We start from the raw sequence: 25,440 nt of genomic DNA, 5'->3' as shown, positions 1-25,440 counted from the left end.
AAAGTGTGAGGGGGCGGGTCGCACCCCGCCGGCTTAGTTTATTCTTTTTCGCATCTTTGTTCTTCTGGAAAGTTCCAGCTTTCTCGGCTTAGATCGTGTAGCTTGGAATAGAAATTTCTTGAACATAGTGCGTGCACAAAAGCAGCAGTAGGGTGCTGTTCTCGGACACTCGTTTCCAACTGAACAGAGCTTTCATATAAACATTAAAATCTCAAATTCTCCGTGTTTCAAGCAGGCGTAGACCCTTGCCGTGTGTGTTTCAGGAATTTTGGGTAAAGCGATAGTATGGTGTCTAAACCGTGTCTCTTAGTTGTGTGTTTACATTCTATCCCGCCCATACATGCAAAGTAAATGACGTGACAAACGCCAGAGGGCCATGCTGTCGGATGTCACGATCCTGGCGGTTGGTCGTAGAAATGCTGGTGAAAAGCAGGAGCGAATACGAGTGTCGCTGTCGTCGCGGCGTCCCAACTTCTGGCTACCGAAGCTTCCGTATACTGCCAAACCGGAGAGCGACCTATAGCAGAACAGGCGCCTGCCATATCCACGATCCTTGCTGGCACATTGCCAGGATCGCAGCCGGCGAAAGCATTTCCTTTCATGACGTCATCAGGCGGAAATTGAGGGACCACTTTCCTAGACGCGCTAAACATATCGATCAGAGACGCGTTCCAGTCGCCATAGAGATATCGTAAAGCACTCAGCTTGCCGAAGCTTCTTCCAGCAATGGTTCTGCCAGGCATATCTTCAGGTACTTGGCCCGACTGAAATGTGGACGACTGAGCGCGTGGTATTTGATGCACACTGCGCCGCCTGGAAGCCCCTGTGAACTCATAACACTGCGGAGCGGAGAAGGAGGTCGTGGGATGAGCCGTATATACAGAGAGTTCGGCCATTCATTGGGAAGTATAGGTGACAAAGGTGGAGACGCCATTGGCCGAAAGCGGACTGGGCGTGTTCCAGGGCGTCTTTACAAATTCGAATGTGGCCAACCAGAAGTTGAAAATATTACCCTGGCAGTGATCGCGAGAAAATAAATTAATAAGTGCGTCGGACTAACTCGGTGACTGAAAATATGGTGCACGTGATGTTTCAATCGCGGTCATCGAAAATCATGGTGGAAGAGCGCGACTAGCGGAACGATCGGCCAGGCGCCAAGGGCCGGGGTGTTTGCCTGCCGAGCGGTCACACTCTGTCCGAGCAAAACAGTGTTCAAGCGGCACATTCGTTTCCTACATCTTTATGCGTGATCATAATCGAAACATTACGTGAACCATATTTTTAGCCATGAAGAGTAACACATTTAACTATGCTCTTATTAAAACTGTTCCTCGCGACATGGCTAGGGGATTCTTTTCGGCCATTTCGGCTTCTGGTTGGCCAAGAGAGCATGTCAAGCCCTCTATCTGCGCCTGGTGCACGCCCTGGCTCTGCCCCCTCCTCTCATTGACCAAAATCTCTCTATACGCGGCTCTAGTGGGAAGCACACCCTTCGCAGCTCCCTTCCCCACACCGTAGTTTTATGAGCCTCCAGGAGCATCTACGCTGCACGCTCAGTTGTTCACTTCACTTGAGCTCGATAAGAACTTGAGAAAGGTTGAGGACTGATCGACAAACTTACCTGCTGTGCCTTGCGAGTGAAATGTATCACTTCCCGAGGAAGGCACTGCGATGTCTAACCTGAAAACGAGTTTATGCTGAGTCATACATAAAATGATTTAAACCTTTTAAAATCGTTTTAAGATAGAACGCTCTAATATATGTTTAACGTTATTTCCAAATTAAAATTTTTGTATACGTCACACATAGTTACGCAGCGCTACGAAGGGTACGCGCAACTTCGCTACAAAGTAGCTATAGTTGGCGAACCTATTCCGCCAGGCATCGAACCCTCTTTTGTACGATGTAGAGCAGGATATCGTTCCTCCTTGGTCGTAAATGTCGATACTTTCTGAATCTTGCGCAGTTAAGGTTTAGACTTATAACAAAACAAAACACTCATATAATAGAACCGATTAAAGCTAGAGCGAAAACACGCGTCATATAAACATACATTTTTGGTCATTGAAAGATGAACACAGTGTCCTTTCCATGCTTTTGTTGGTGTCCTTAGTTATGTGTGGTCTAAATTATGTAACTCTGGATACGCTCAAATGGTTTCTCACACTTAATAGACTTTGAATGATGGAAACCATACAAATCGTTTGCTTGAATTATAAATATGAGGTAAAAAGTCTTTATATCGGTACAATGATGCCGTCAGCAGCACAAAAGACAAGACAGGCGATGACGGAATATAAAGTGATTTATTGAGGCCAAGACAGCTCTTGAGTCCTAGCGCAAGACGATCTTGCCCGCCACTGCTCCGTCGTCGCATGCACCTTGCTCACAATACCACCAATGTTTAATTCTATATGTCCACAATTTAGAGCAATAAGGATCTGGTTTATAAACATATAAAACAAAGGTAAAGTTAAAAGAAAAATTAACAGCGACGTTTATTTTCAAAGTTTTATGATGCCTGAAAATATTTAAGATGCGATTGGTGAAAATTATTTAGAAACCATTAAACGGTCTTTATGGGAGGGAAGACGACTCTTTAATCTTCTTGATTTGTCCGCTATATTGGGCGGGGAAACTGAGTGCTTGAGCAAATAGCTCCAAGTTCCCCGCTAAACGTTGCTGGAAAACCAAGGTGGTGTATAGGTCTCGTGACGTGAATTTTTCTACTAGATTCAGTGGGAAAAGTGTCTTGATGTTTCACACGTCGTCCGGTCAGGTGCGCTTCGAACTCCCAGCTACATTTGGCGGGGAAACTGGATTTGTTTATGTCACGTAACATCGATTTTCTCACCAAATTTATCAGGAAAACTGGATTGGTGTATCCGTTGTAAAAGCACCAAGAATGCTACTTTACTGCGGTGCATATGCTTTGGTCATTTTAAAGACCCTCTCAAAACACTACACTAATGATTAAAATAAGAACACCGACTTCACATAACAAGAAAAACAACTTCATTAAACGTTTCGCCTCCCATGCGGGAGGCATCATCAGTACATACACAGGAATGAGAGAGCTTCGGTCAACGCAGTCCTATTTATCGGGAAGGTCCATATAAGCTTCCGGGAGGGGGCCACGGTTCTTGTTGCATGCTGTCTTATCTCCGCGGATGAACCATGACTCAAGTAGTTTGCGTGGGCCCCACCTATCCTCCTTCGCCAAGGTCGTCGCGGCTGTGAAGTCGAAGGTGTGTCCTGTGGTCCACGCGTGGTCGACCAGCTCCGTCTCGAGACGGGTGGCGTTCGTGGAATACTTGACGTCACGTTGGTGTTCTTTCATCCTGGTTATCTTCTTGCGTCTGGTCTCCCCAACGTACGAAGAGCTGCAGTCCTAGCAGGGGATCTTGTACACAAAGCCTTTCTCCGTATCCGCAGGGGTGGGGTCCTTTGGCTTAGACACAATGCTTGCTATAGTTCGGTACGGTTTATACACAGTTCGAATACCTACAGGTTTTAGGGCGCGGCTTAGCGACTCAGACACTCCCTTAACGTGCGGAATGCAGAAGATATTACGTTCACTGTCGGCTGGATTAAAGTGCGTTTTTCGTTTCGTCTGGTTGATTACCTCATCTACAAAGCACCCGGGGTAGTTTCGCTTTTGCAGAGACTCTTGTACACGTGCGAGCTCATTAGCACAATAGGTCGCGTTAGAGGGCAGAGTGTTTGACCTGTGAACAAAAGTTCGTACAACAGACTTCTTATGCTGTACAGGGTGGTGCGAAAGAAAATCTAGAAAATTACCACTGTCACATGGTTTACGATACAACTTGGTTTACATCCTGTTGTGCGGCTCGTAGGTAAACTTAATCACGGGGTGGACGCTGTTTAAGCATTGGTGAAAATCATCAACAAAATTCTTGTCTAGGATAACGAAAGTGTCATCAACATACCTACGATAAAACTTGACAGGAAATACAATCTCACCGAACACTTTCTCTTCGATATACTCCATTACAAGGTTAGCGGCAGTGACAGAGACAGGGCTTCCCATTGGACAGCCATTCATTTGATGGTACACCTCCCCACGGAAGGCAAAGAAACATTGGTTCAGACAAAAACGCAAAAGCAAAATGATATCATCTACATGCAGAGACGTGCGAGTAGAGAGCGTTCGGTCATCAAGTAAGCGTTGTCGGGCGACATCAACTCCAAGATCGTTGGGAACATTTGTGAAAAGGGGGGGGGGGGGGGGAAACAACGTCAAACGAAATCATGCTTTTGTGTGGAAGAAGAGTTTGAGCGCGAATCAATTGTACAAACTCTTGGGAATTTTTTACGCCAAAGTTATTGTTCCCTGTCAAGGGTGTTAGCAATTCTACCAGATACTTCGATAAATCGTACGTGGGGGAGCCAATAAAAGATACAATGGGACGAAGGGGGCATTCCGGCTTATGTACCTTTGGGAGACCGTAAAGTTTAGGCGTGCTACCATCGGAGGAAAAAAGGCGAAGGTACAACTGGTCACTAAGCCTACCTTTCTTACGGAGTTTTTTGAGATGGTCAACTAGCGATCGCTCAGTTTTTGCAGTTGGGTCGCGGGGCAATTTCGCAAAGTGGTCGGTATCGTTAATGATCGCGTACATTTTTTCGTCGTAGTCGGTCTTGTCGAGGATCACCGTTCCGCCACCTTTATCGGCACGCACAATGATGATTGATTCATCCGATCTCAGTTCCTGTAGCGCCTTGCGTTCATGATGGGCAAGGTTAGGCTGAGGTGGCTTGGCATTGTTCAAAATCGAGAGCACGCGACTACGGGCAAGCTTCACGCCAGTTACGTTGTTTATATGTCGGAGTTTTTCTTCGATTTCGACTATGAAGTCACGCTTGGGAACGTAGCGGGGGGCCATAGAAAAGTTAAGGCCCTTGGCCAAGAGACTCACGTGGTGGTCCGACAGATGTTTTGATGAGTAGTTGAAGATAGTAGTTCTCTCGTTTCGTGAAGCAGGCTCCTCGGGTTGAAGTCGGGCGAGCTTCTTGCTGTGTATTTCTGAATACTTGCTTCTTTCCATGTCTTCTGCTTGTTCCCTTGCGATGAATATGCTGCGTAGGTCGTCGTATTGTAGTACATGCCGAAGATTCCGTTCTGCCGATGCTTGTCGTTTTCTGGCGTAGGTGATCCGTTGCTTGTTGTCTTGGATGCGAGCTTTTATGCAGTTTCGGCTGAAGTCGCGGACCAACTTGCGTCCATAGTGGGTGTGCACGAGAGGCTTGCAGCCTAGGCCATGAGGAATGAGGCCCCGGTGGAGGCACTGGCGGTTGAAGTCTTGGTGGCATTCCAGGCGAATGATAGATTTGACTGGTTGACGTAATCTCTCACGTTGCTGAGTGCGACGGAACCGTAAAGGTTTCGGATAAATGGAAAAATAGTCCAAAAGCCGGGAGATGTCATGATTAAATAGTCGGTGTTCTTATTTTAATCATGACAACTCCCGGCTTTTGAACTATTTTTGCAACTACACTAATGTTCTAAGTCTGCTTTTGTTTATGTAAGATATTTTTGTAGCTTTTTAAAGTGAAAAGGTTAACTGAGACATTGTTATCCGCTAACTTCGTCGAGTTTTTTTTTTATTCAAACAATGGTGGGTTTCGCCAAAAACAATGCAAGGTTAACAAGGGTATGCCATTAGAGTGAAGAATATTTTACCATTAAGTCTGCAGTTAATTTGAACCAAAGGAAATATCTAGCGTCTTTCCACGGTCATGCATATAAGATGGATTTATTATATTGCACAGATCTCTATGTTTCGGGAAAGGTCAGCTTGAACATATAAGCGTCTTATTAATCTTAAATATTTAATCTGTCCTGTTTATTGCGAATGTATTAACATTTCATATATTTCGTTAAAATCACCTCAACATTTCAATTTGCCTCGATATTTTAACGCTGCACGTAGTACGGGATATGGATGTCGATATTTTAAGCATTGCAAAATAGGCCTTGTAGGAGGTTCTCGTTTTTAAAAAAATCTCTTTTAATGTCAGAACTTGTTTTAAAAATGAATTCTAACAAGTGGAAAGCAATTGTATTTAGATCCAGAAATAATCAAGCGGATGCAGAATATGATTTCAAATGAAAGCAGCTAGATTGAAAAAAAAAAAAAAATAAGCAAGAACAAAACACTTGATGCAATTGTGTTCGGATGTCAAGAAAAGAGGTATCACGTAAAATGCTTAATTCAAAAAGTCGCTCTTTTTCTTACGAATATGAAGGTTGAAGATTTGCACGTTTTTCTTTTACTGATTTTGCAAATACTTATTGTCATTTCATATTGGTCATCGCAACTGTAACTAATAAAACAAAACTAAAAGTTTTCAAAATATTACGCTTATTTCGAAGTGTTTCCTCCGGGACTCATGTCGAGCTATTACTTTTACTTGAAGGTCATGAAACAACATTGCTTGTGGCTTCAGTTAATTACGTATATTCGTATTTACTTTCAGATGGGCAGCATTGCTTCATTATAGGATCTAAGAAACCCAAACTAAAGTGAAAGAAACAGCTATACGCGATGAAAGAAATTCTGCATCATTTTCATTTTCGCAACCAGTTATGAACTGCAATCCTACCTGCTGTGCTAAGCTTTATATTTGACTGCGTTGTATCTATTGGCTTAGCAAAAGAAAAAAAAGGAGGACGCTTCAGCTTTGCCTTTAAGAGTGGAACGCTATAGCTCAATATATAAATTCCCGCTCGCTCTCAAACCGTGCAAGCGTAGTCAGTAGCGTGTCTGGCTCACAACCGAAGGGTCGTGAGTTCGAATCAAGTTTTAGTCTTCACTTTCTTTTCTTTAGGTCAAATGAATTACTTTATGAAGTGAAATAATTTGAGACATGCGACGACCTTTGACTCGCGTTACATTTAACGTTTTAATCGCTTTCATACCACACGTGTCGTTACGTTTCACGTGAGCCCTTTGTGTCGTTCGAAATTCCCGCGCGAGGTCATGTCGTTGTGACATCATGACCCTATCGACATATCAGGTTTTTACCGTCACAACGCCACCGACGCCGACGCCGGCTTTTCTGCGACATGAGCTCCTTTACGCTGTCCCGTGCAAAATCAGTGTTGACTTATTGTTTTAGGTAAGGAGTAATATCTTATTGATGTTTTTGAGATATGTCTTAAATATTCAGGGGCGCCGGACCCAGTCACGGTTGCTATGCGAATCGAGCATACAAAGTTATAGTTAAAAGTTAAACTCGAGTTTAACTTTTACTGCTTTACGAGTCGTTCATCTGGATGTAATACTTTTATTTATTTACTTCATTATTTTGGCACTACTGAAATTGGGAAATAATGGATTCAATTTTAGCTCCCTCAATTAATATAAGCCTAGTTTTTCAACCTGCAGTCTCTTATGAAAAACGTATTACCACTTTTGTTTCGTTTGGGAGATCTTATCTTTGTTATGTATGCCTTTGTTTTACGGTAAGGTATTGCTTTATTTATGTTAAAAAATTCTTTAACAAATCGCATATTTTTTATATATGATATATAAACCTAGGAAGCAACATGAACAGAGAAAGGAAGTTTACTAGAGGGCAAAAAAAAACTTGATTGTGTAGTGTTTAGGTTATACAATCAAACAATGAAGATCCCTAAGTTTGCTCTGCTGCAAACATTTGCGGTGAGCGGCAGCATGAGAGCCATATAGTATTATTTAGAGTAATAGAGCATGAACGCAACTCTCAGATGTAACCACATAGTCATGATTAATCCTACTTTGATAAACATCATTATAAGAGAATGTGGAACATTAAGAAACAATTTTCAGGTGATGTGTACATACCCAGTAAGCAAGATTACAATATCATCGTCCTTAGACTCTTTCTTGTTTTTCATAAATATTTCTAGACTGTCTAGGGTGCTTATCAGTATAATGTTTTCATTGCCTCTCGGTTTCTTAACGAATGAGTCTTTTCCTTTCTGAAATTGGTGTTACAATGCATTAAGTAACTTTTACTTTATGTTTTAGGGGTAAGCATCATAGATTGCACGTGGCTGATCTGCTATCATTCTACTAATCGTAAAATTATAGTACTGCTTCTGTAACAGACAAAACCTTGACTACACATCTTTGCACACAGCTGGATGTCGAGTATCAAACACTTTACACTTATAACTTTTGATGAAACGAAATGGAAACACTTAGCTTTACCTCTATTTTAAGGTATATAAAAAGTTTGAAGTGTCCTCGTTTTGTACATTGTTGCATGGCTATAGGCAAACTGCCTTCTGTACCTTATATTGTATGACTTTCAATTTTTGTTTGTTATGTTATTATAGTTAGCACGTACAATAATTTCGAACCCTTCCTATATAGTGCTGAAGTTAAAAAGTTAAATATTCTTCTTTAAACGACACGTTTTCTACCTAGTTTCTGCTCGATTTATAGCACGTGGGTGGAAACGCTAAATTTTTTGTTAATTATAAGTATTTCTGTTATGAACTTTGATTAAGCAGTCAACATAAACCTATCCTAATAATTGTCACCATAAGTTTGTCGTTTCAATATTATGGTGTACAATTTGGCTTTCTTAGAAAATTGCTTATATAATTGTTTTAGTAACATCGTCTGTTTTCGTTATGAGGTGTTGGATATTCGACTAGTTTATCAATAACGAAGTGAGAAGCTGAGCCCATTGGATTTATATACCACGGTAACACCTAAGCAGAAGCCGACAAATGCAAAAATGCTGAAACTTGACTAAAGAAACACATGAGCCATTGAGCTATTTAATACAAGTAATATATTAAAAAGACAGGGTTTGCATGAGCTTATGAATGAAGTAATAAACAACTTACAGAATACGTCGTGATTTTCGTAATCACAAGCTGCACATCAAGCCAATATTCCAGTGTTTTAAATTTCAAATTCACCTGAAAGAATGAGGGACACGCATGCTTCAATAATCACTTTGGTTAAAGCTTTACAATGTCTAACACATAGTTTGTTAAGTCCGAATGCGCAATAAAAACAAAAACAAAAATGCATATGCAATATTGAATATTAGTCGAATGTTATCTCATTTTTATTCAAATAAGGCAGCTGCATGTGATGCATATTTTATGCAATAAGCTAATATAGCTACTTAGTTTTATCACTCAGATGTATATTAGTTAAACATTTGAATATGCTACTTTTGAACTTGTTAATAATTTTGTATTCAACCATTAAGTTTGACAGAAATCTTTCTGGCTTGGTGAAGGCTAGGAATCGAAGAAAACCTAAATTAAGCCATAGTTTCTGAGGGTATGAATGTTTCCAAATCACCTTGATGTGGAAACTGGAATTCTTATATAGCGGTTTGTTGGAAGTATTTTCTAAGTTTTATACTTTTATGTAATAGAGCGCATATGAGTGACGCAATCACCAGCATGGGGAACTAAATATTTTCGCACACCATTGTAATAAGTAATAACTTTTGCTTTGCCATAGGGCTACGTAAAAATGCTATTATGCTTGATTCATGCCATTATAGACACAAACGAACTCTTCGTATCACCGCAAAGCGTCCTGATACGTAAAGGGTTGAATGACAGCAGATGTTTGTAAGACGGGAGCGCCATGGTGACTGAGCACTGTAAACTGCAGTTATTTGGCCCTAACAATATTGTAGGAATTAGCACTTACGAAAGCAGCGAATACGGCGTAATATCTGGCGACTCTAGAAGCTTTCTTAAATTTTCCCGTAAGCGCCGAGTCTATGAGCAGGTGGACCTCAGGCCTAATTGTGGCCAATATTTCTAAAAAAAAGAACACACACGCAGAATTTTATGAAAAAGTGGATGATCACTTTTTGCTATCTATAGGTGTGTTTCAAGAAGCTTGGGGTATTTTAGAGCACATAATTGCAATAAGTGTTTCTGTAAAAGAAGTGCCCCCAAAAAGGTAATGATGTTCATGTGATGTTAACTCATATTCATAGTTGCACAATACATCCCAACTTTATTCTGTACAGATATTCATCTCTCTAGAGACAGTTGCTCTATTGCTTTGCAAGGCGGCTTGTTGAGCGAAAGTTGGCTTCCAAGGGGACACTCGAAGTTTTTATTCTAGTGTAATAAGTGTAGCTTTATTTATTTGCTACTAACCTACACGTGTTCATAAACCCCCAAAAATATTAAACACAGGTAGATGCTTTTGCAGCACAAGGTTTGAATCCGTTAGTAAGAAAAGCAACCTTATTTTCATAATTCATACATTCTACGCCATCGAGAACGCGATGCCATGTCTGTCACTAAAGGTATTTGAATATTTTACACAGACATACCAGGTAGACGTCAAAGAAACGCCTATCTTGGCACAAGCTTGGCCGTATTCGGGGTCTAACATAGATTGTTTTGCTGGAAGAAGTTAGTTCGTGCCGGAGTATATTTTTTGTGCGTTTATGGCTTTTCTATGGATCTCCACTTAAAAGCCAAGGTTCCAGGCTTCAGTAAAACAATGCCACGTATGTACCGAAGAGCCCCCAGTGAAGCCTAAGTATTGTGCTGTGGCAATATGTGCTCAAAGTTGCCGCACGAAAACCGAACAGCCCGAAGTTACTTATCTCTGGCACTTGTTTTTCGATTTAAGCCCAAAGATGCCAGATGGCAGCCCAATTAGTAGCAGTTTGGCCTAACGTTTTCACAAATTTGACGAACTTGGACATTTGGTCAGAAAAGGTAAAGTTTGGCTCTACACTGGCTTCTTCGGCACGTTTTAGACCCTAAACTTGCTGACAAAAATCAACTTTTGAGCCGAAGATCTCTGTTACGTGGAATTAGTAGGAACATTTGTCTATTGAAAATTTTTCGCGCAAAAAGTGAAAACATAAATTTATTAAAAAGTCTGCAGATCAACGTTAGTCCACAACTTAGTCTAATACAAAGTTAAGAAGAAAAAAAACTAGAATAGAGTGACCTTTTTTATTTTGTCTTTTTTTTTGTCTTGACATGCTTGCAAAAATGGTGAATTGGAAAATCAGTTAAGCTCTGAGTTTAATCTTTTGGGGCTTCTGCAAGCTATTACAGTGGTGTCTGTTCCTAGTACGAAATCTACACTTGGGACGAATTATTCTGTTACTAAGTAGAATTATTTCTTGAAGATCCTGCGCATGAAACCAGCGACGCTTACCTGTCCGTGCTCGTTCCACTGCTTTGAAATTAGAGGGCTTTGAAACATTCGTTGAAACAAAATATTTATTTGATGATAATGCATCCATGTCATGCTCTAAAGGTTATAAAATAAACACGTTAGAATACTTATATGTAGGTATAGTCCTCTTTCATTGTAAACCAATTCAGCTTAATAATTGAATGTTGCTCCATTTTCAGTTCTTTCAAACTGTATGTCAGTGTAATACACGTTATCCAGTCCTTTGCCACTAATATGTATGACTACTGGCGCTGACCTGTGAAATTAGTTAAACATTTTAGAAGTATTTTTGTTAAAATTAACTTTGTAGATATATTAAAACAACTTTTCGTTGTTGATGTGTACAGTGAAATGTTCACACAGAAAAAAGGCACCACCAGTTTGTTTTGTTTCTCTAAGTGAATAGCTTTCGTCAAAAATACTAGTCACGTGACTAGTACTTATTTGGGACTCCCTTTGGAACTGTGCTGTGTAGGAAAAATGTAAGAAAGCACTGCTGTCGTGTTGGCGTTGAACATTGAGCCGTAAACAAAGTATATCCTCCAGAATTCTGACGTCTCTGTCATGAATGTGGCTCGACACATTTGTGAACCTAATGATCGTGGCATATTTAGCAGCATTAAAGCTTCGCAATCAATTTATAATTGTCATCAATCGGTAAAATCGTTATTTATATTTGACGGTGCAATGCAGATTCACATTTTATTCATTTCGAAGCAGAACACTGTATTAGTGCGCGAGATAATTCGAAATCTTGGTCAAAAGAAAAAGTTTTAAGCTTCCATTGAACAACTAAGAATGCTGTCGTGATCGAGGGATAGGTCTCTGAATTCAGCCTACCTCCTGGGTGTTTCAAGTCTACCTCAAAAATTTGATGCGCCAAGTTTCCTCCAGAATTTCGTTCAGTGGTATCCATCGGTGATATTCTCAGGCGATCGCCAAGCATTCCCTCCTAAAAAAAAGTAGTTCTGTTTTGTTTATAATACCCCCAAAAAGAGCTTGGTCTTTGTAGGGGTGACATTATAAAAAAAGACTGATCAAACCGAAGAACTAGGACACTTTAAAATATTAAATTTGCAAAATTGCGACAAACTACCGCCGTATCATCACATAGTTTACAATACTTTTATGAATCCTGCGAGGAATTGTATATTTCTCGTAAATGTTCTACAAAATTATGGGGCCTCACTTATATTAAATAAAATACAAAAAAGCCGTTTTGTTTAGGCCTTAGCTATAACTATGATCTTCTATTTCAAAAGTATTTATTTCGCAATCGCTTATTTAACCTTCAGTTCTGAAATTTATTCGTCGTGGCTTTTATGTAATATATGTCTTCTACCTCGTTTTTACGTAACTTTATAGCATTGCCTTCCGTATGTCCGGATGGCAAACAGCTAAAAAAAAAACAAATTTCACAGCGATATTTAGAAAAAAGTTAAATTAAATCCTCTTGAAAAAACCAGCTTAAGCTGGTCCCACCTACAAGCTGGGTTATTGCCCCAGCATGCCCAGCTTGGCATGCTGGTCATGCTGGTTGATCTGGTCCCAGCTTCAAGCTGGTTATTGCCCCAGCATGCCCAGTTTGGCATGCTGGTCATGCTGGTTGATCTGGTCCCAGCTTCAAGCTGGGTTATTGCCCCAGCATGCCCAGTTTGGCATGCTGGACATGCTGGTTGATCTGGCCCCAGCTTCAAGCTGGGTTATTGCCCCAGCATGCCCAGTTTGGCATGCTGGTCATCCTAGTTATACTGGTCATGCTGGTGGACTTCCCAACCAGTTTAACCTGTTTAAATAAATACACAGGATAAACAAGCCAAGCTCTTCAGACAAGCCAACTCGGCATCCAATTTATTATTTTCGTACTTGCGGCCGCCTCACATGAACTTAGATGCTACACATCCTCGGCGCTGACACAATACTAACCGGCACACAGACAGTGGTTCTCGGTGCAAAGCCAACAATGTTAATAAAACCATATTGTTTATCTTTCAACATGAAAAATACTAGACACACGCCAAAAACAGGCAATAGCGAAAGAAAAAACTACTCGGATGAGAGAAGCGAACCTGGGTCCCGCCAGTGATGGGGGCGAAGCGGCAACTTGCGTGGTCGGCAGAGGCGAGGAAATCCGTGTGGCTTGGATGGCATTGGCGATACTCCTCGGCACCACCGTCATTCATGAGCACAAACACGTTCGAAGACACGAAGTGACGCCTCAGTCGGGGCGTCCGACATCTTCCCGCACTGAACGGAGTGCCGCTCGCTGTCTCCTCAAAACCCGCTTCGCTTGCATCGTCGTTCAACTAGTCTCCAAACAACGCGCACACAGCCGTCCCTTCGAAAGTCTGCCTAAGATAGCCAAACGCGTCTAAAATTCTCCGTTCCTACCACTCTCTTTCTCTCTTTTCTCACACACAAAGGTAGCTTGCAGTGCGCCTGACGCGCCCTGTCGTCTACCAAAAACGAGAGGACAAAGAACAGGACGTGGCCTCGCTCCATCCTAAGCCGACCTTGGCGAGCGCGCTCCCAGCAATGCCAGTTCGGCTATCTCTAGCTGACCTTGGCGTCCGCGCTCCCAGCATGACCAGCTTGACCACCACGATTATTAGTTCGACCAGATTCACCTGCTTGTCTCCCAGCATGACCACCTTGTCTCCCAGCTTGACCGCATTGGCTCCATGGAAAACCAGTTTGACCAGTTAGGACCAGACTGGCTCCCAGCTACACCAGATTGAATCTAAAACCAGATTCTAGTTAGACCATGCTGGTTTTTACTTAAACCAGACTGACCAGCTTAAATTCTACCTTGCCCAGCTTAAACCAGCTTGATTTCCAGTTAAACAAGCTTGATTACCACATTCACCAGATTGACCAGCTTAGTTACCAGCTTGGCCAGTTTGATTTTCATGCTGGTTTTTGTAATAGGGTTAAATCCTTTAAAACAAAATTAAAATACAAAACTTGGTACGATTTTTTTTCTTTTAAAAAACTTTCCATACCACTCTAACACCATCGGTATTGGATACCAGGAGAGCTGCGCCTTGTTGGGCATCGTGGTACAAGTCTTGCTCGATCACTGCTGCACGCACCTGTACAAAATACGTCACCATAAAGTAATCAAGAACTATATTAATGTCAAGGTTTTAATCAAACAATAAATAATGTAATATATCTGCGTTATCGTCGTACGTATTATGTAAGTAATAAAAACACATAAATTTAGTGCCACCATAACACTTATTATTGGAAGTCGCCTAATGAGGACATATCTTAATTTCTGTATGCAGAAATAAAATGGTTATATCTCGACAGAAATTTACAGTAAGAAAATACAAGAATTTAATAATGACTTCCAAGAAACGAGATACAATCTTATCTTTATTCTTCTATAAAAACAGTCGTTTTATGACCTTATCCTAGGCATTGCGTTAACACTAGGTGAAGCTCTACCTGGCACTGTTAGTGCATTCGTCTAAAAAGGATTGGAAAATATATGTTCTGGAATCTGGACGAAAAGGAGGCGCGTTTTTTCAATAACTGCTTAAGTACAATTAGTGATGTGCAATATACCAACATATTTCGCCGAATATTCGTTGACTCAGAAAACTTCAAAATTTCTTCCAACTTACATTTTTTACAAGCATAGAGTCTCCATCATAGTATGACAACTGAAGGGTATCCGAAAACACAGATGTTTTTTGTAGATTAAGCACGAGGTCGTTGTTAATTTTCAAAGTTAGCTCGCCCTTTGAGCTTCGTTGTTCGATAAGCGTGGGGAACACCTTTTCAGTCTTTGTGCTTCCTATTGAAATGGTAATAAACCCTTCAGTTTTAGCCGTCGCAATTTATCCATAGGTTGGTCATAAACCGCAATTAAGATTTCAGGCAACACTGTGATAAAATGTAGTGTTTATTTACAATATCAATATAAACACTATATTAATATATCAAAGCAGAGAATTAGGAGCAAAAACATCAATATTTGATAGAAATATCAAGTGACTCGTCTAGGATGTCGACAAGCACGTGCCACAGAGTGAAGTAGGTTTTTGAAAAGATGTTAGATCTTTCCGTTTTGCCATATGAATTTAAAAAAAAAAACATCCCACATGTGAAAATATTTATCTGAAATTACGGTCCACAGACTTTGAAGAAAACAATTGGAGAATCATGATGAAAATAATCCCTGGAGAAGGGGAACAAGGGGGACAGAGGACAAACACAAATCTCCAAACACAGCGAGGTGCAATTAATTGCATTCTAATTGGAGAATCTGTTTTTCCATTAGCATCCGGTTTAGAACAGCTCAAGCGAAGCATGAAGATTAGTTTTCATAATTCTGCGTTGCTTATCTGTTTGTATACATATTGTCCGCGATGGACTGTGTAGTAAACGGACAAGGTAGGCAGTGATAAACGCTAATGTTTTCTTTAAAACAAATACTTACGGGCAGTGCAAATACATTCTTGAAGGATGACGCAATGTAGAATTACGGCAAAAATAACGAATGTTTTCGCCATTCTACCAGCAAGTACTTGTTTCTGGGAATGAAATGAAAACAAGAATAATTCACTGATTTTAACTCTTAGAGCAGGTGGCTGTAAGCAGCTTGAAAGGGCAATCACCTTCTTTGTTCCGTCAGTAGCGTGCATCACATTTACATCCGGCATACTACAATTGCAACTGACTGTATATTGTGCGCGTTGCGTAATTATCAGGTCGTTGAACTCCCAGCAGCTCTTTCGTGCTTTTAGAAAGTGTCGGTGGCAATTACGCATTCCGATACCGCGCATCATGTATGGGTGTAGGTCTGATTTGCCGTCACGAGGCTTTAATAATACGTGGCTTGTACTGACGTCTCATCGTATGCCATTTTGGTGGCCTAGCTGCTGAGGGCGAACCTTCTGCAGCATGCACTTCGCACCCCGGAAAGCTTTCTTTCTCGCAGGAAGATGTGGGAATGACCAGAAGCATGTGCGCGATAACCTCACGTGCAAGCCACGTCTATGAAAGGCGTTTGTATAGAATATGCGCTTATATGTTTCACAAATAGCTACTTTAAAAGCTCATCTTTTTCTATAATTTATTTTAAAATCCAAAAAATAACTTATTTTCTCTATGATCGTATCAGCTAGCAGGCGGGAAAGAAATAAAACAACTACACATTTCGACAAAAACCCCGAGACTGGGTTTTGAACTTTTGTTCACTAAAACAACTACTTTTCTGCCTGCACAGGTTTGTGCTTCTCTATCCCAAGTAGCAAATTATCATCGCCCGGTGTCCGCTAATATTGGGTAAGAGTGGCAATTGTCCGCACCGGCAAATACGGTGTATTACCAGTCATGGCCAGCAACGGAGATGTGTTGGATTCGTAGGCTGGGCAATCACAGTGCTTGCCAATAACCGAAATTCACCGGATCCTCATCACATTCATCGGCCATGTAACAATGGAAAAAGCCAATAATTGACATTCGACGCCTATTCACTGCTTCAGTCGGTCATGTTTATGCAACAAATTTCGATAACTGGCTTCACCGTCTATTCACTGCATCCACTCTCTATGTTCCAGTGGAAAATACCAACAAATGGCCTTCACAGTATATTCACCGCACCCATCGGCCATGTTGCTACAGCGAATTTCAGTAACTTGCACACGCAGGCAATTAACAGCATTCACTGGGCTTGTTTCAGCGGCAGGGGGATTTTTGTAAGTTTTGTTCTTCCTTTATGCTTAGGTAGGAAACAATATTGTCATAAATGTATATTTTCTGAGCAATGTGGATTAGCGTCGCATCTGTTCATTTAAATAAACACTAACACCCGCCATTTTTTTTTTTTACTTTTTGCCCGGCGATTTATTGTGGTTGTCGGAAGACTACCCAAGCAATATTTCGCTAGAGCCACGCATATTTATATTAAAGCCGAAAAACGCAACTGTTCGAAACTGAAACCGAAACCTGCGCACGGACATTCGAAAAGTATAAAGGAAAGAGTGGGTGCTGGGAAGTCAAGTGGCTAAACCCGACAGTGTGCTTTTTATTTATTTATTTATTAATTTTTATTTTTTTGCCGCGCACAGCAGACGACATGTGTTGCGGGAACTGTTTGACGTGCGATTCCTTTGCAGTTATGTTTGTTCCGTTCGCTGTTCTGCACTTCAAGATGAATTGTTTGGTACATTGAACAGTTGAAAATGAGTATAGTGATTGGCCGTGGTAAATTCCCGTGATCGGTTCCGAAAAGAATAGCCTCAAGATGTTGCGTGAAGAGCAGCCTCACATGTCCTGCATCCGAAAGTGACATTGTGCGGCAGAGTCTGTGCAAGTTTCCGAAAGATCAACAGGTCGCGATCAATGGCTGGCTGCAATTCATGTAGAACATTTACGGGCGCCGCGGAAAGCGGACGCTACCCGATTTATATGCCGCTTGTATTTTGTGGAAAGTGACTATATTGAGTTCGCAGGTGTCAAAAAGGAAATCCTATACCATTTAGTTCAGCGACGTCCAGTCCACAACGTTTTTTTTTTCAGTGATAATTGTAATAATTGTAAAAAGATTAATTTAAATATCGCATAATGTTTCACGAAAAAGGAAAAACGGTACGCCCACACTCGGGATTGAGCCTGGATCTGCTGCGTGCGAAGCGGGCATATTTCCACTGAGCTACTGGGGGAACCCTTCGTATAAGGCAGCCGGTCGACTGTAGGAGGGAAAGTTTGCTGCTGATTTCACTCCAGCACAGGCACTTCCGGCTCAAACTCGGGTAGCACCAGGCATTAGCCACATTCGCACCTAGTAAAGAAATCATACGCGTGCATATTCAACTCGAAGTACGCATTTCGTGCTTGACGTTTGCGCGAGCGATGTGTTCAGCCACGAGAAAGGGGCGACGGCTCGGTGACGTCTTCATGCAAATCAGCTTGGTGGTCGGGCGTGTCGTACGGTAAGAATACCAATTCCTTTGATCGGCTCGAAATTTATTTCAAAGAAAGACATAATTCGCCACTACCAGGAACAACAGCTCTGAAGTAGAGGTCCCACGCCCGTCGTCCACTGCCATCGCCGTCCAGCCCGCGAGTCCCACGATACGCGAAACGACGCCATGTTGAGATTTACGCATTGAGCACACAGAATGATTCCAGTTCTCCGTGCAGCTTCTTTTTTCAATCAACGTGTTTGCAGCTGTTTAGAAGCCACAAAAATTGGTTTCATATTTTTTTTTTTTTTAATATCGAGTGTGTGCCTCCGACGTTTTTTGTTTTTTTTTTAATATCGAGTGTGTGCCTCCAACGACTTTGATTATAGTTGGTGGTTGTTTCTAAACCTTAGAAAATAGCCTGTGACCAGGGGGAAGAAGGTGAGCGCGACTCAAACGGGCCAGTTCTCGATCGGCAGTTTTTGGAGGGAAAGAAATCGAATTTCGAGCCGCAAATTCTTTTCTGGTTAGTTGGGCTCTCATATGTCACGTTCAACTAAAATCGTCGGCGAGCATAAATACCCTTTTCGATGTCCCTTCAATATAAAAGGAGAGCGATTTTAACAGTACAGTTTAGGCCTTTTGTTTTTTGGTTGCGTAGAGTACAGGCTGTTTCCTTATTGGGGTTTGTTTTAATGCAGCTCATGCGCCCTCCTGTTACGTCATGATGCTATTTATTGCGTAGCGCACATGCATGATCCACACCATTGTCTCCATTGCCGTCTTTAATTATGAAGATAACTTTGCCATTTTCTTCGTATGGACGCGGTATCGTCTTTATTTATCAAGAAAAATTTGTGACGTTGTGCCACGTGTCTGTGCGCGATAGTTGTTTGCTCGGTGGAATTGTTTATTTAAAACTTTTTATTTGCAAGTTAGCGCTCGTCCTGTGTTTTGCTTCTTCTGTGTCCCGTCTTTTCTGCGCTACTTTTTTATCATGTATGCTTATTTATACTTTGCTGCATAATTCTCTGTTCCTGGAAATTATATTTTTATTGTACCGGCGGAGGGACATACCACTTTTTTTTATTTTATCAGTTTTCGGAGTCTTGTGCTGTAAGGGGCCTGGGCTACCGTCAAGCTGCTGATATAGCTTTGTCTCCTGTTTAAAAATATCAAACAAAATTAAGACAATTAGTTTTATTACAATTATTATTAATTATTACTTTTAAATTTCCAATTTTTATTCTTATTATTATTATTATAAATGCCAATAATTTGGATCCGCCTTTCGTTGAGTGCATACAGTGGTGATGTTCTTGCAACAGATTCCGATAATTGGTCTTTACAACACATTCACCGCGCTCGGTGGCCATGTTCTAGCAGTACATTATAATAACTGCAATTCATTGTCTATTCACTGCATTACAAAGCTATGTATACGAATGCTTTCGCAGTCCTAAACGTAAGCGGTATTAAGTGTCCTCCTGTCATTTTTGCACTTAGCGAGAGTAGTTAAAGGGGAAGTCCGCCGATTTCTTCATGGTCCCCGATTTGCTTGAAATTTTGCTAAACTCGCCAAACAACATCGCCAAAATAGTATCCCAAATATTAGGTCAAAATAATTTTTTTTCACGAAGTTATTGAATTTACAATTTTGGTCCTCACCGTGTTTTTCAAACTGAAAGTCTCTACTGGCAACAATGAAAAAGGGACGTCATTGGAAGTGCAGGGGTTCACTCTTTGGACTGTAGAATTTGTTCCCAACTGATTTGAAGCAGTTTCATGGTGTCAAATGAATGCTTTGGAAGCTCGCTCCAGTCCCCGCGCTCCATCACGGAACAAATGATTGACATATTCTATTTTTTAGACTGCTCGCCCGACTGGCAAGCTGACCTTCCAATGACGTCACGGCCCTGAAAAGGGCGGGTATATTTGAATGTTTGTTTTTGCATGATTTTCATTTGCCGATTTCGCAATAACTGTTATGAATTTTACGATGCTAAATAGCATACCAGAAAGGGTAAAGGCCGGGGAGTCAGAAAATATAGTTAGTTGAGGTAGCTCAAAAATCGGCGGAGTACCCCTTTAAAGGCAGAAGCCTACCGGGAGTCTGTCACCAGAAACAGTGTGAAGTTGTCGCAGCTAACGACGCGTCCTCCTTCAGCCATGTGGCCACAAACATGCACAGTCTATAAAACTCCAGGCATGGTGTCTCGTGAAAAAAATCCCGCTGAGGCTCGGAGCTCGGAGACAGCTTTAGTACTGGGAAGGGGACACACACCGTGGAGTATTCTTCGGGCAGACAGGTTTCATCGAGCGCCCCGGTATCGGCTGCAGCCGGTATGGTAATGCTGCAGGCAGTTGAAGAGGCAGTGTGCCGAGGTGAGCAACGAAGTGCATGAACGCTATGTATTTCGATCCAGAAGGCAGGCCGAAGGCTAACCCTGCGAAACGTTTGTTCGAGACCTGAAAAAGCAAGCCGCCCAGTGCAACTTCGGCGAACTGCGCGAGTCAATTATTAGAAACCATATTGTGTTTTTCACAAATAATTTGAAGCTTCGTGAGAAAATGATTTGGGAAAATGGCCTGACTTTGATAAAGGAAGAAGATGTGCGCAAAATCTAGAAAACTTAGAGCTGCAAACAAAGTCTGGAATAAGGGTCCCGACCGTATCGATGATTTTTCACAACAAGCGGCTTCACATCGCAGCAACATTGGCCAGAAAAGCTGGAAGCAACTACGCTGCAGGCTGTGCAATCGGCAACACGAAGTCCGATGGTGGCCCCGCTTACGGAAAAATGCAACTCATGCACAAAAATGAATCACTTCCCGACTTGCTCTCCTGGCTTGACGGTCGTTGGCGAACTAAGCAGAAGTGACGTCGACGATGACTTTGACGTCCTCGAGATAGGTGGTGGAAGCGGAAACCGCAACGAACGGGTAATCAAGACTCAAGTTTCGCATCCAGATGTTCTTTTAAAAGTTGACATCGGATCGCTAGTCAGCCTGTTTCCGTCTTCTGTGTGCAGAAAGCTCCGAGCGCAAGAAACATCAAAGCATAGTAGCTCCGCTCTGCGAGCGTACACATGAGGATTCATAAGGAACTTTGGAGCAACGTGCCAGAAGGTGACCGTTGCAAACGCCACTACATATGTGAAGTTTTTGTCGTAGAAGATGGTCACAAGGCTATACTGGGGCTAAACGCAAGCTAACCCTTAGGCATTATGCAGCGCGCGGGGGACACTCAGCGCTTCAGAAGATTCCAAGTGCTGTCAAAGAATTTCAAGCACTTTTTTAGGGTTCATGCTGCCTGAAGCAACCCTACAGCACGGTCCTGAAACCTGCTGCTGTTCATTTTGTAAATTACCTATTATTTTGCAAAAAGAAGGTAATTTATTTGCAAAATTTTCTTGGCGTTCCAGCGATCTGATGCTATCCCCTTTCCAGCCGACTGAAATGGTTTTACCTTCTTCGGAACCAACTCACTGCGTTTAGTCCATTGTTTTGATTGCATTTTAGTTTATGTGGTGCTTTGGTGAATCCAGATCTAATTTATGGTCACAAGTAATGTTTTGAAATGAACTGGATTTTTTATTACTTCTAAATATCGGCTGAGGTTCGGGCTCAACATCGTTTTTTTCTTGGGATTGAGCAAATAGTGCACTCGCCTTGTATACGTTTTTTTAAGGCAGTTTTTGTAACGTTTGTTTCCGTGTTTTGCGGCGTTGCCGTCGGCATCGGCGCAACCACACCGCTAAATTTAGCGAGAATTCGAATTGGTGTTGAGTTCACGTGACGTGAATTTTCCCGCTAAATCTAGTGGAGAAACTGAAATTGTATATGGGTGACGTGACACGATGTCATGAGACGTCGTTTTCCCCGCTAAATTTAGCGGGGAAACTGAATTGGTGTTGAGTTCACGTGACGTCAATTTCACCGCTAAACTTAGCGGGTAAACTTAACCCCCCCCCCCCCCCCCAATTTAGCGGGGAAAGTTTCCCGCTATATTTAGCGGGGAACTTTTTTTCGCCAAGTTCAGCGGAAAATTTGTTCGCAAAATAACTTTAGCAGGAGAATTAGGAGGAGGGGAGTGTGCGGAGGGGCATGCCCTCCCCTCCTCCTCCCCAAGAGCTGCACTCTAATTTCGCATTACACATATTTGTAAACGGCTTTCATGTTTTCAAACCTAGTTTATTGTGTAAATTATGAATTGCTCGTTCCGAAGAAATAGCCACCGCTTTCCGAAGTTCACAGACATTTATTCCGTGATCCAGTAAGACCACGCAATTATTTTGTCCACAATTTCGGGTATGACAGCTGTTGTTGGACGTCCCGAACTTGGTTCAACACTTTTGCCCATGCGGCCACGCTTGAATTTCTAAATTCATAACTTATAGTGGAAAATGATGACGCTGATTCCGCAAGAACAGCCTTCAACCATGATTTGAATTTCGTCGCTGTTTTTCCCTCCAAATAAAAAAACAAACAAAACAATGCATGGCCTTCCGAATTTCGTTTTTACCAATGATTGGAAATGCACAATTTTGTTTGACTTTAATTGGTCAAAGCCAGGCTATATGACCGATCATTTTTATATATGAAGGGGCGGAACAGGTAAATTAGACAACTAATTAACTAAAAAAGGTTTTATAAAGAGCTTAAAAGTACATTTTGGGGCCATATTCTATTGGGAAAATTTAATATCGACTTCAATGTGGTAAATGTCACCCTTATACACGGCGTCAAACTGAAATTAAGCAGCGAACGAGCAGTGCTATTAAAGCCGGATTTCGTGCAGAGTCGACAGAAGGCAGAGGAATTCACTGGTGCTTTTTGCCGGCTCAGTTTCGCTTTGAAGCCGTGTGCATGGGTAGCATTTATCACAACATAAGCCCCACTTCGACTTTTTTTTAATCTTATGACACGTATCGATCTTTATAACATTCATTTCTAAGCAAAATAAGCTGCCCGCCCCCCCCCCCCCCCCCAAGAAAAAAAAGAATATGTAAAAACGAAAGTTTGATAAGTTAATAAAACAGTATGAGTCTTTTAGCTAACATTACCCTGTTCGCTTCTTTTCTTGAGGCCGCTATATTGCCATCAAATGGACTCCACAACTAAAATGTCTCAAAAGCAAATAAAAAAAAATATATATATATATATTGACGGACTGAAAAAAAAAAAACACACCCGGTAAAATTAGGCCCTGCTTGAGATTGGTTCTTAATATAAACAAGGGGTTACTTTCATCACCTGTAATGTAATCACCCTTTTTTTTTAATTCGGCGCCCCTACAAAATTTCCGCCATATTGTACCACGAAACGTTTTACAAGAATGAACACTTCGCAGGAGGCTGATTGAAATGTATTTTGCTACATCTAGGCAGGACCATTAATTTAAAAAATGGCACCCCCCGGGCTTCCACCAATATCTTTTATGCCAACGTTTTACCCACCCGCAGTCCTTTACTAGCCAGTTTTCGGCTTTCTGTGCTTGAACACATGTATCATGCTTTTTAACGCTCGACATTGTTCAATTCCTATAAGTTTCAACAAATGTAAAGTTTAGTTTAATTTCAGTCTTGTTTATTCACTTTCATTTCTGTCATATATATGTCTTGCGGTGAATGAAGCAATAGATGCATGTTCAAAAGTGAGTGTGGGACCATATAATAACAACGCAAAAGGTTGAGGCACCAACAAATTATATTTTCTTTCCAGCAAGTTATCAGCCTATAGCAAGATATATATTTTACGGGAAGGTTATGCTTCTTTGGGAATTGCTGTGAATGTCTTCAAGTCAGTGGGAATTACACTGCAGTCTTTGTTAATGCAGACCTGGAAAATAAAAATCAAGTTTTGATTTTGTAAGGCAGACGAGCGGCAAGTGTTTCGACATTGAATACGGGAGTTAAACCACAGACCTTGCACAGTATGGGGCTAAGAGCAAGAAAATCTTTGTAAAATAAAATTTAAATGTTATTTACATCGACCGCCTGAGAGATTAAAACACTTAGGCGAAAACACCCTACATGAACGTTTTGTTTGTCTGTGTAAGCGTGCGTACGCAAAAAAAAAAAAAAGAACAAGCATCTACGCTCTTATTTGAGGCGATGAGAAGTTTCACCATGATATATAGAATGTCTAAAAATACCGAGACTTGATCTAAAATGGACCGTAAATATCGGCGTCTGAACGCAGCGATTTAATATTTTCGTCAAGGTTGTATTTTACAGGTGGGTATTACCTTGAGAAATTACAAATTGTGGCTCGCTTTCTCTAAAAAATAGGTTCAAAAAACTTGCCAGATTCAGCGGCGGACAGCGGTGCAGGTCGAGTGGCGGGGCGCGTTTGATGCACGTACTGATAGATAGCGTCGGGAGCAGCGTCGGAAGGTGCAGCCGACCAGCGAAAGAAAGCAGACGACGCGGAAACGATAATCCATTGGCAGCAAGCGTGGCGTCATTATGCAACCGCGTTTTTTTTTTTGTTACTTAAGTATTGCTATCATTTTCCGTTTTATCTGTAAACCAAAGTTACATTACAAAAATATTATGTTCATCTTACCAAACCGCGGTCGTCGTAAGTAGCCTCGATAGTGCCATCTATCAGTACGTGCGCCAAACACACCCGACCACTCTACTCGGTCGTCTGCGTCGGCGTCCGCCGTTGTCCCTGTCAAGTTTTTTTTTTTGCCCTGTTTTTTTACAGAATGAGAGGTACGCCTTGTAATTTTACAAGGTAAAACCCACCTGTAAATTGCACCCTTGACGAAACTTTTAGGTTGCCACGAGGAGGCACCTATATTTATGGCCAATTTTAGATCCAGCCTCGGTGTTTCAGGCACCCTATACTTGTTCCTTCTCACCTTTTTACTAACACGTAATAGATGCAGTGTTTGTAGACAAGGCTCGCGCGTCTATAATAGTCAAGAACAGGCAAGAAACCCAAGGAGTGACACGTTTTAAATGCCTTGTTAACGCCCCGTAGTAAAATGACATTACAACATTAGCTGAGAAGAACGCCAAGGAACGAATTATGAAGCAAGTAGCGTGAACACAATATGACACGCCCAGCGTGTTTTAAGATGCCAGCGGCTATGCCTTCCCATGAAGCACACCTAGAGAAAGACATTGCGTTCTACACTGTAAATTTATGCTTTAAGTAAAATGCCTATTATTTGTTCACTAAACTTGATCCTGCCTACAAGAGGCCTTGTCGGCACCTTCTCCCCCGGAAGGCAGAGGCCGGATAGGAAGCATCGTGCTCTTTATCGTTGTTTTTGTTTTGTTAACACGCAACTTGTTTTATGAGTC

The 25,440-nt window shown here is 41.6% G+C and overlaps 2 protein-coding genes across 2 annotated transcripts in view; both read right to left on the bottom strand.

Moving 5' to 3' along the window:
* The window catches only part of LOC120847016 (venom metalloproteinase antarease-like TtrivMP_A), a 38,313-nt gene extending 24,036 nt beyond the window's left edge, over nucleotides 1-14,277 (bottom strand). Inside the window, exons 1-7 of the mRNA XM_040218963.1 lie at nucleotides 14,204-14,277; nucleotides 12,042-12,153; nucleotides 11,181-11,276; nucleotides 9,696-9,808; nucleotides 8,867-8,941; nucleotides 7,851-7,987; nucleotides 1,622-1,680 (exon numbers count right to left, since the gene is read on the bottom strand). Of these exons, the coding sequence (XP_040074897.1) occupies nucleotides 1,622-1,680; nucleotides 7,851-7,987; nucleotides 8,867-8,941; nucleotides 9,696-9,808; nucleotides 11,181-11,276; nucleotides 12,042-12,147 (586 nt within the window). The 5' untranslated portion in view covers nucleotides 12,148-12,153; nucleotides 14,204-14,277. The remainder of the gene's footprint in view (nucleotides 1-1,621; nucleotides 1,681-7,850; nucleotides 7,988-8,866; nucleotides 8,942-9,695; nucleotides 9,809-11,180; nucleotides 11,277-12,041; nucleotides 12,154-14,203) is intronic.
* A 9,602-nt stretch (nucleotides 14,278-23,879) lies between these two features.
* LOC8035413 (venom metalloproteinase antarease-like TtrivMP_A) overlaps nucleotides 23,880-25,440 on the bottom strand; it is a 37,841-nt gene continuing 36,280 nt past the window's right edge. The window contains exon 14 of the mRNA XM_040218964.1: nucleotides 23,880-23,962. Coding sequence (XP_040074898.1) covers nucleotides 23,888-23,962 — 75 coding nt within the window. The 3' untranslated portion in view covers nucleotides 23,880-23,887. The remainder of the gene's footprint in view (nucleotides 23,963-25,440) is intronic.

The sequence above is a fragment of the Ixodes scapularis genome, unplaced genomic scaffold (assembly GCF_016920785.2).
Source record: "Ixodes scapularis isolate PalLabHiFi unplaced genomic scaffold, ASM1692078v2 PGA_scaffold4__175_contigs__length_147842914, whole genome shotgun sequence".
In the NCBI taxonomy this organism is placed as follows: domain Eukaryota; kingdom Metazoa; phylum Arthropoda; class Arachnida; order Ixodida; family Ixodidae; genus Ixodes; species Ixodes scapularis.
This window is presented reverse-complemented; position numbering and strand designations above follow the sequence as displayed.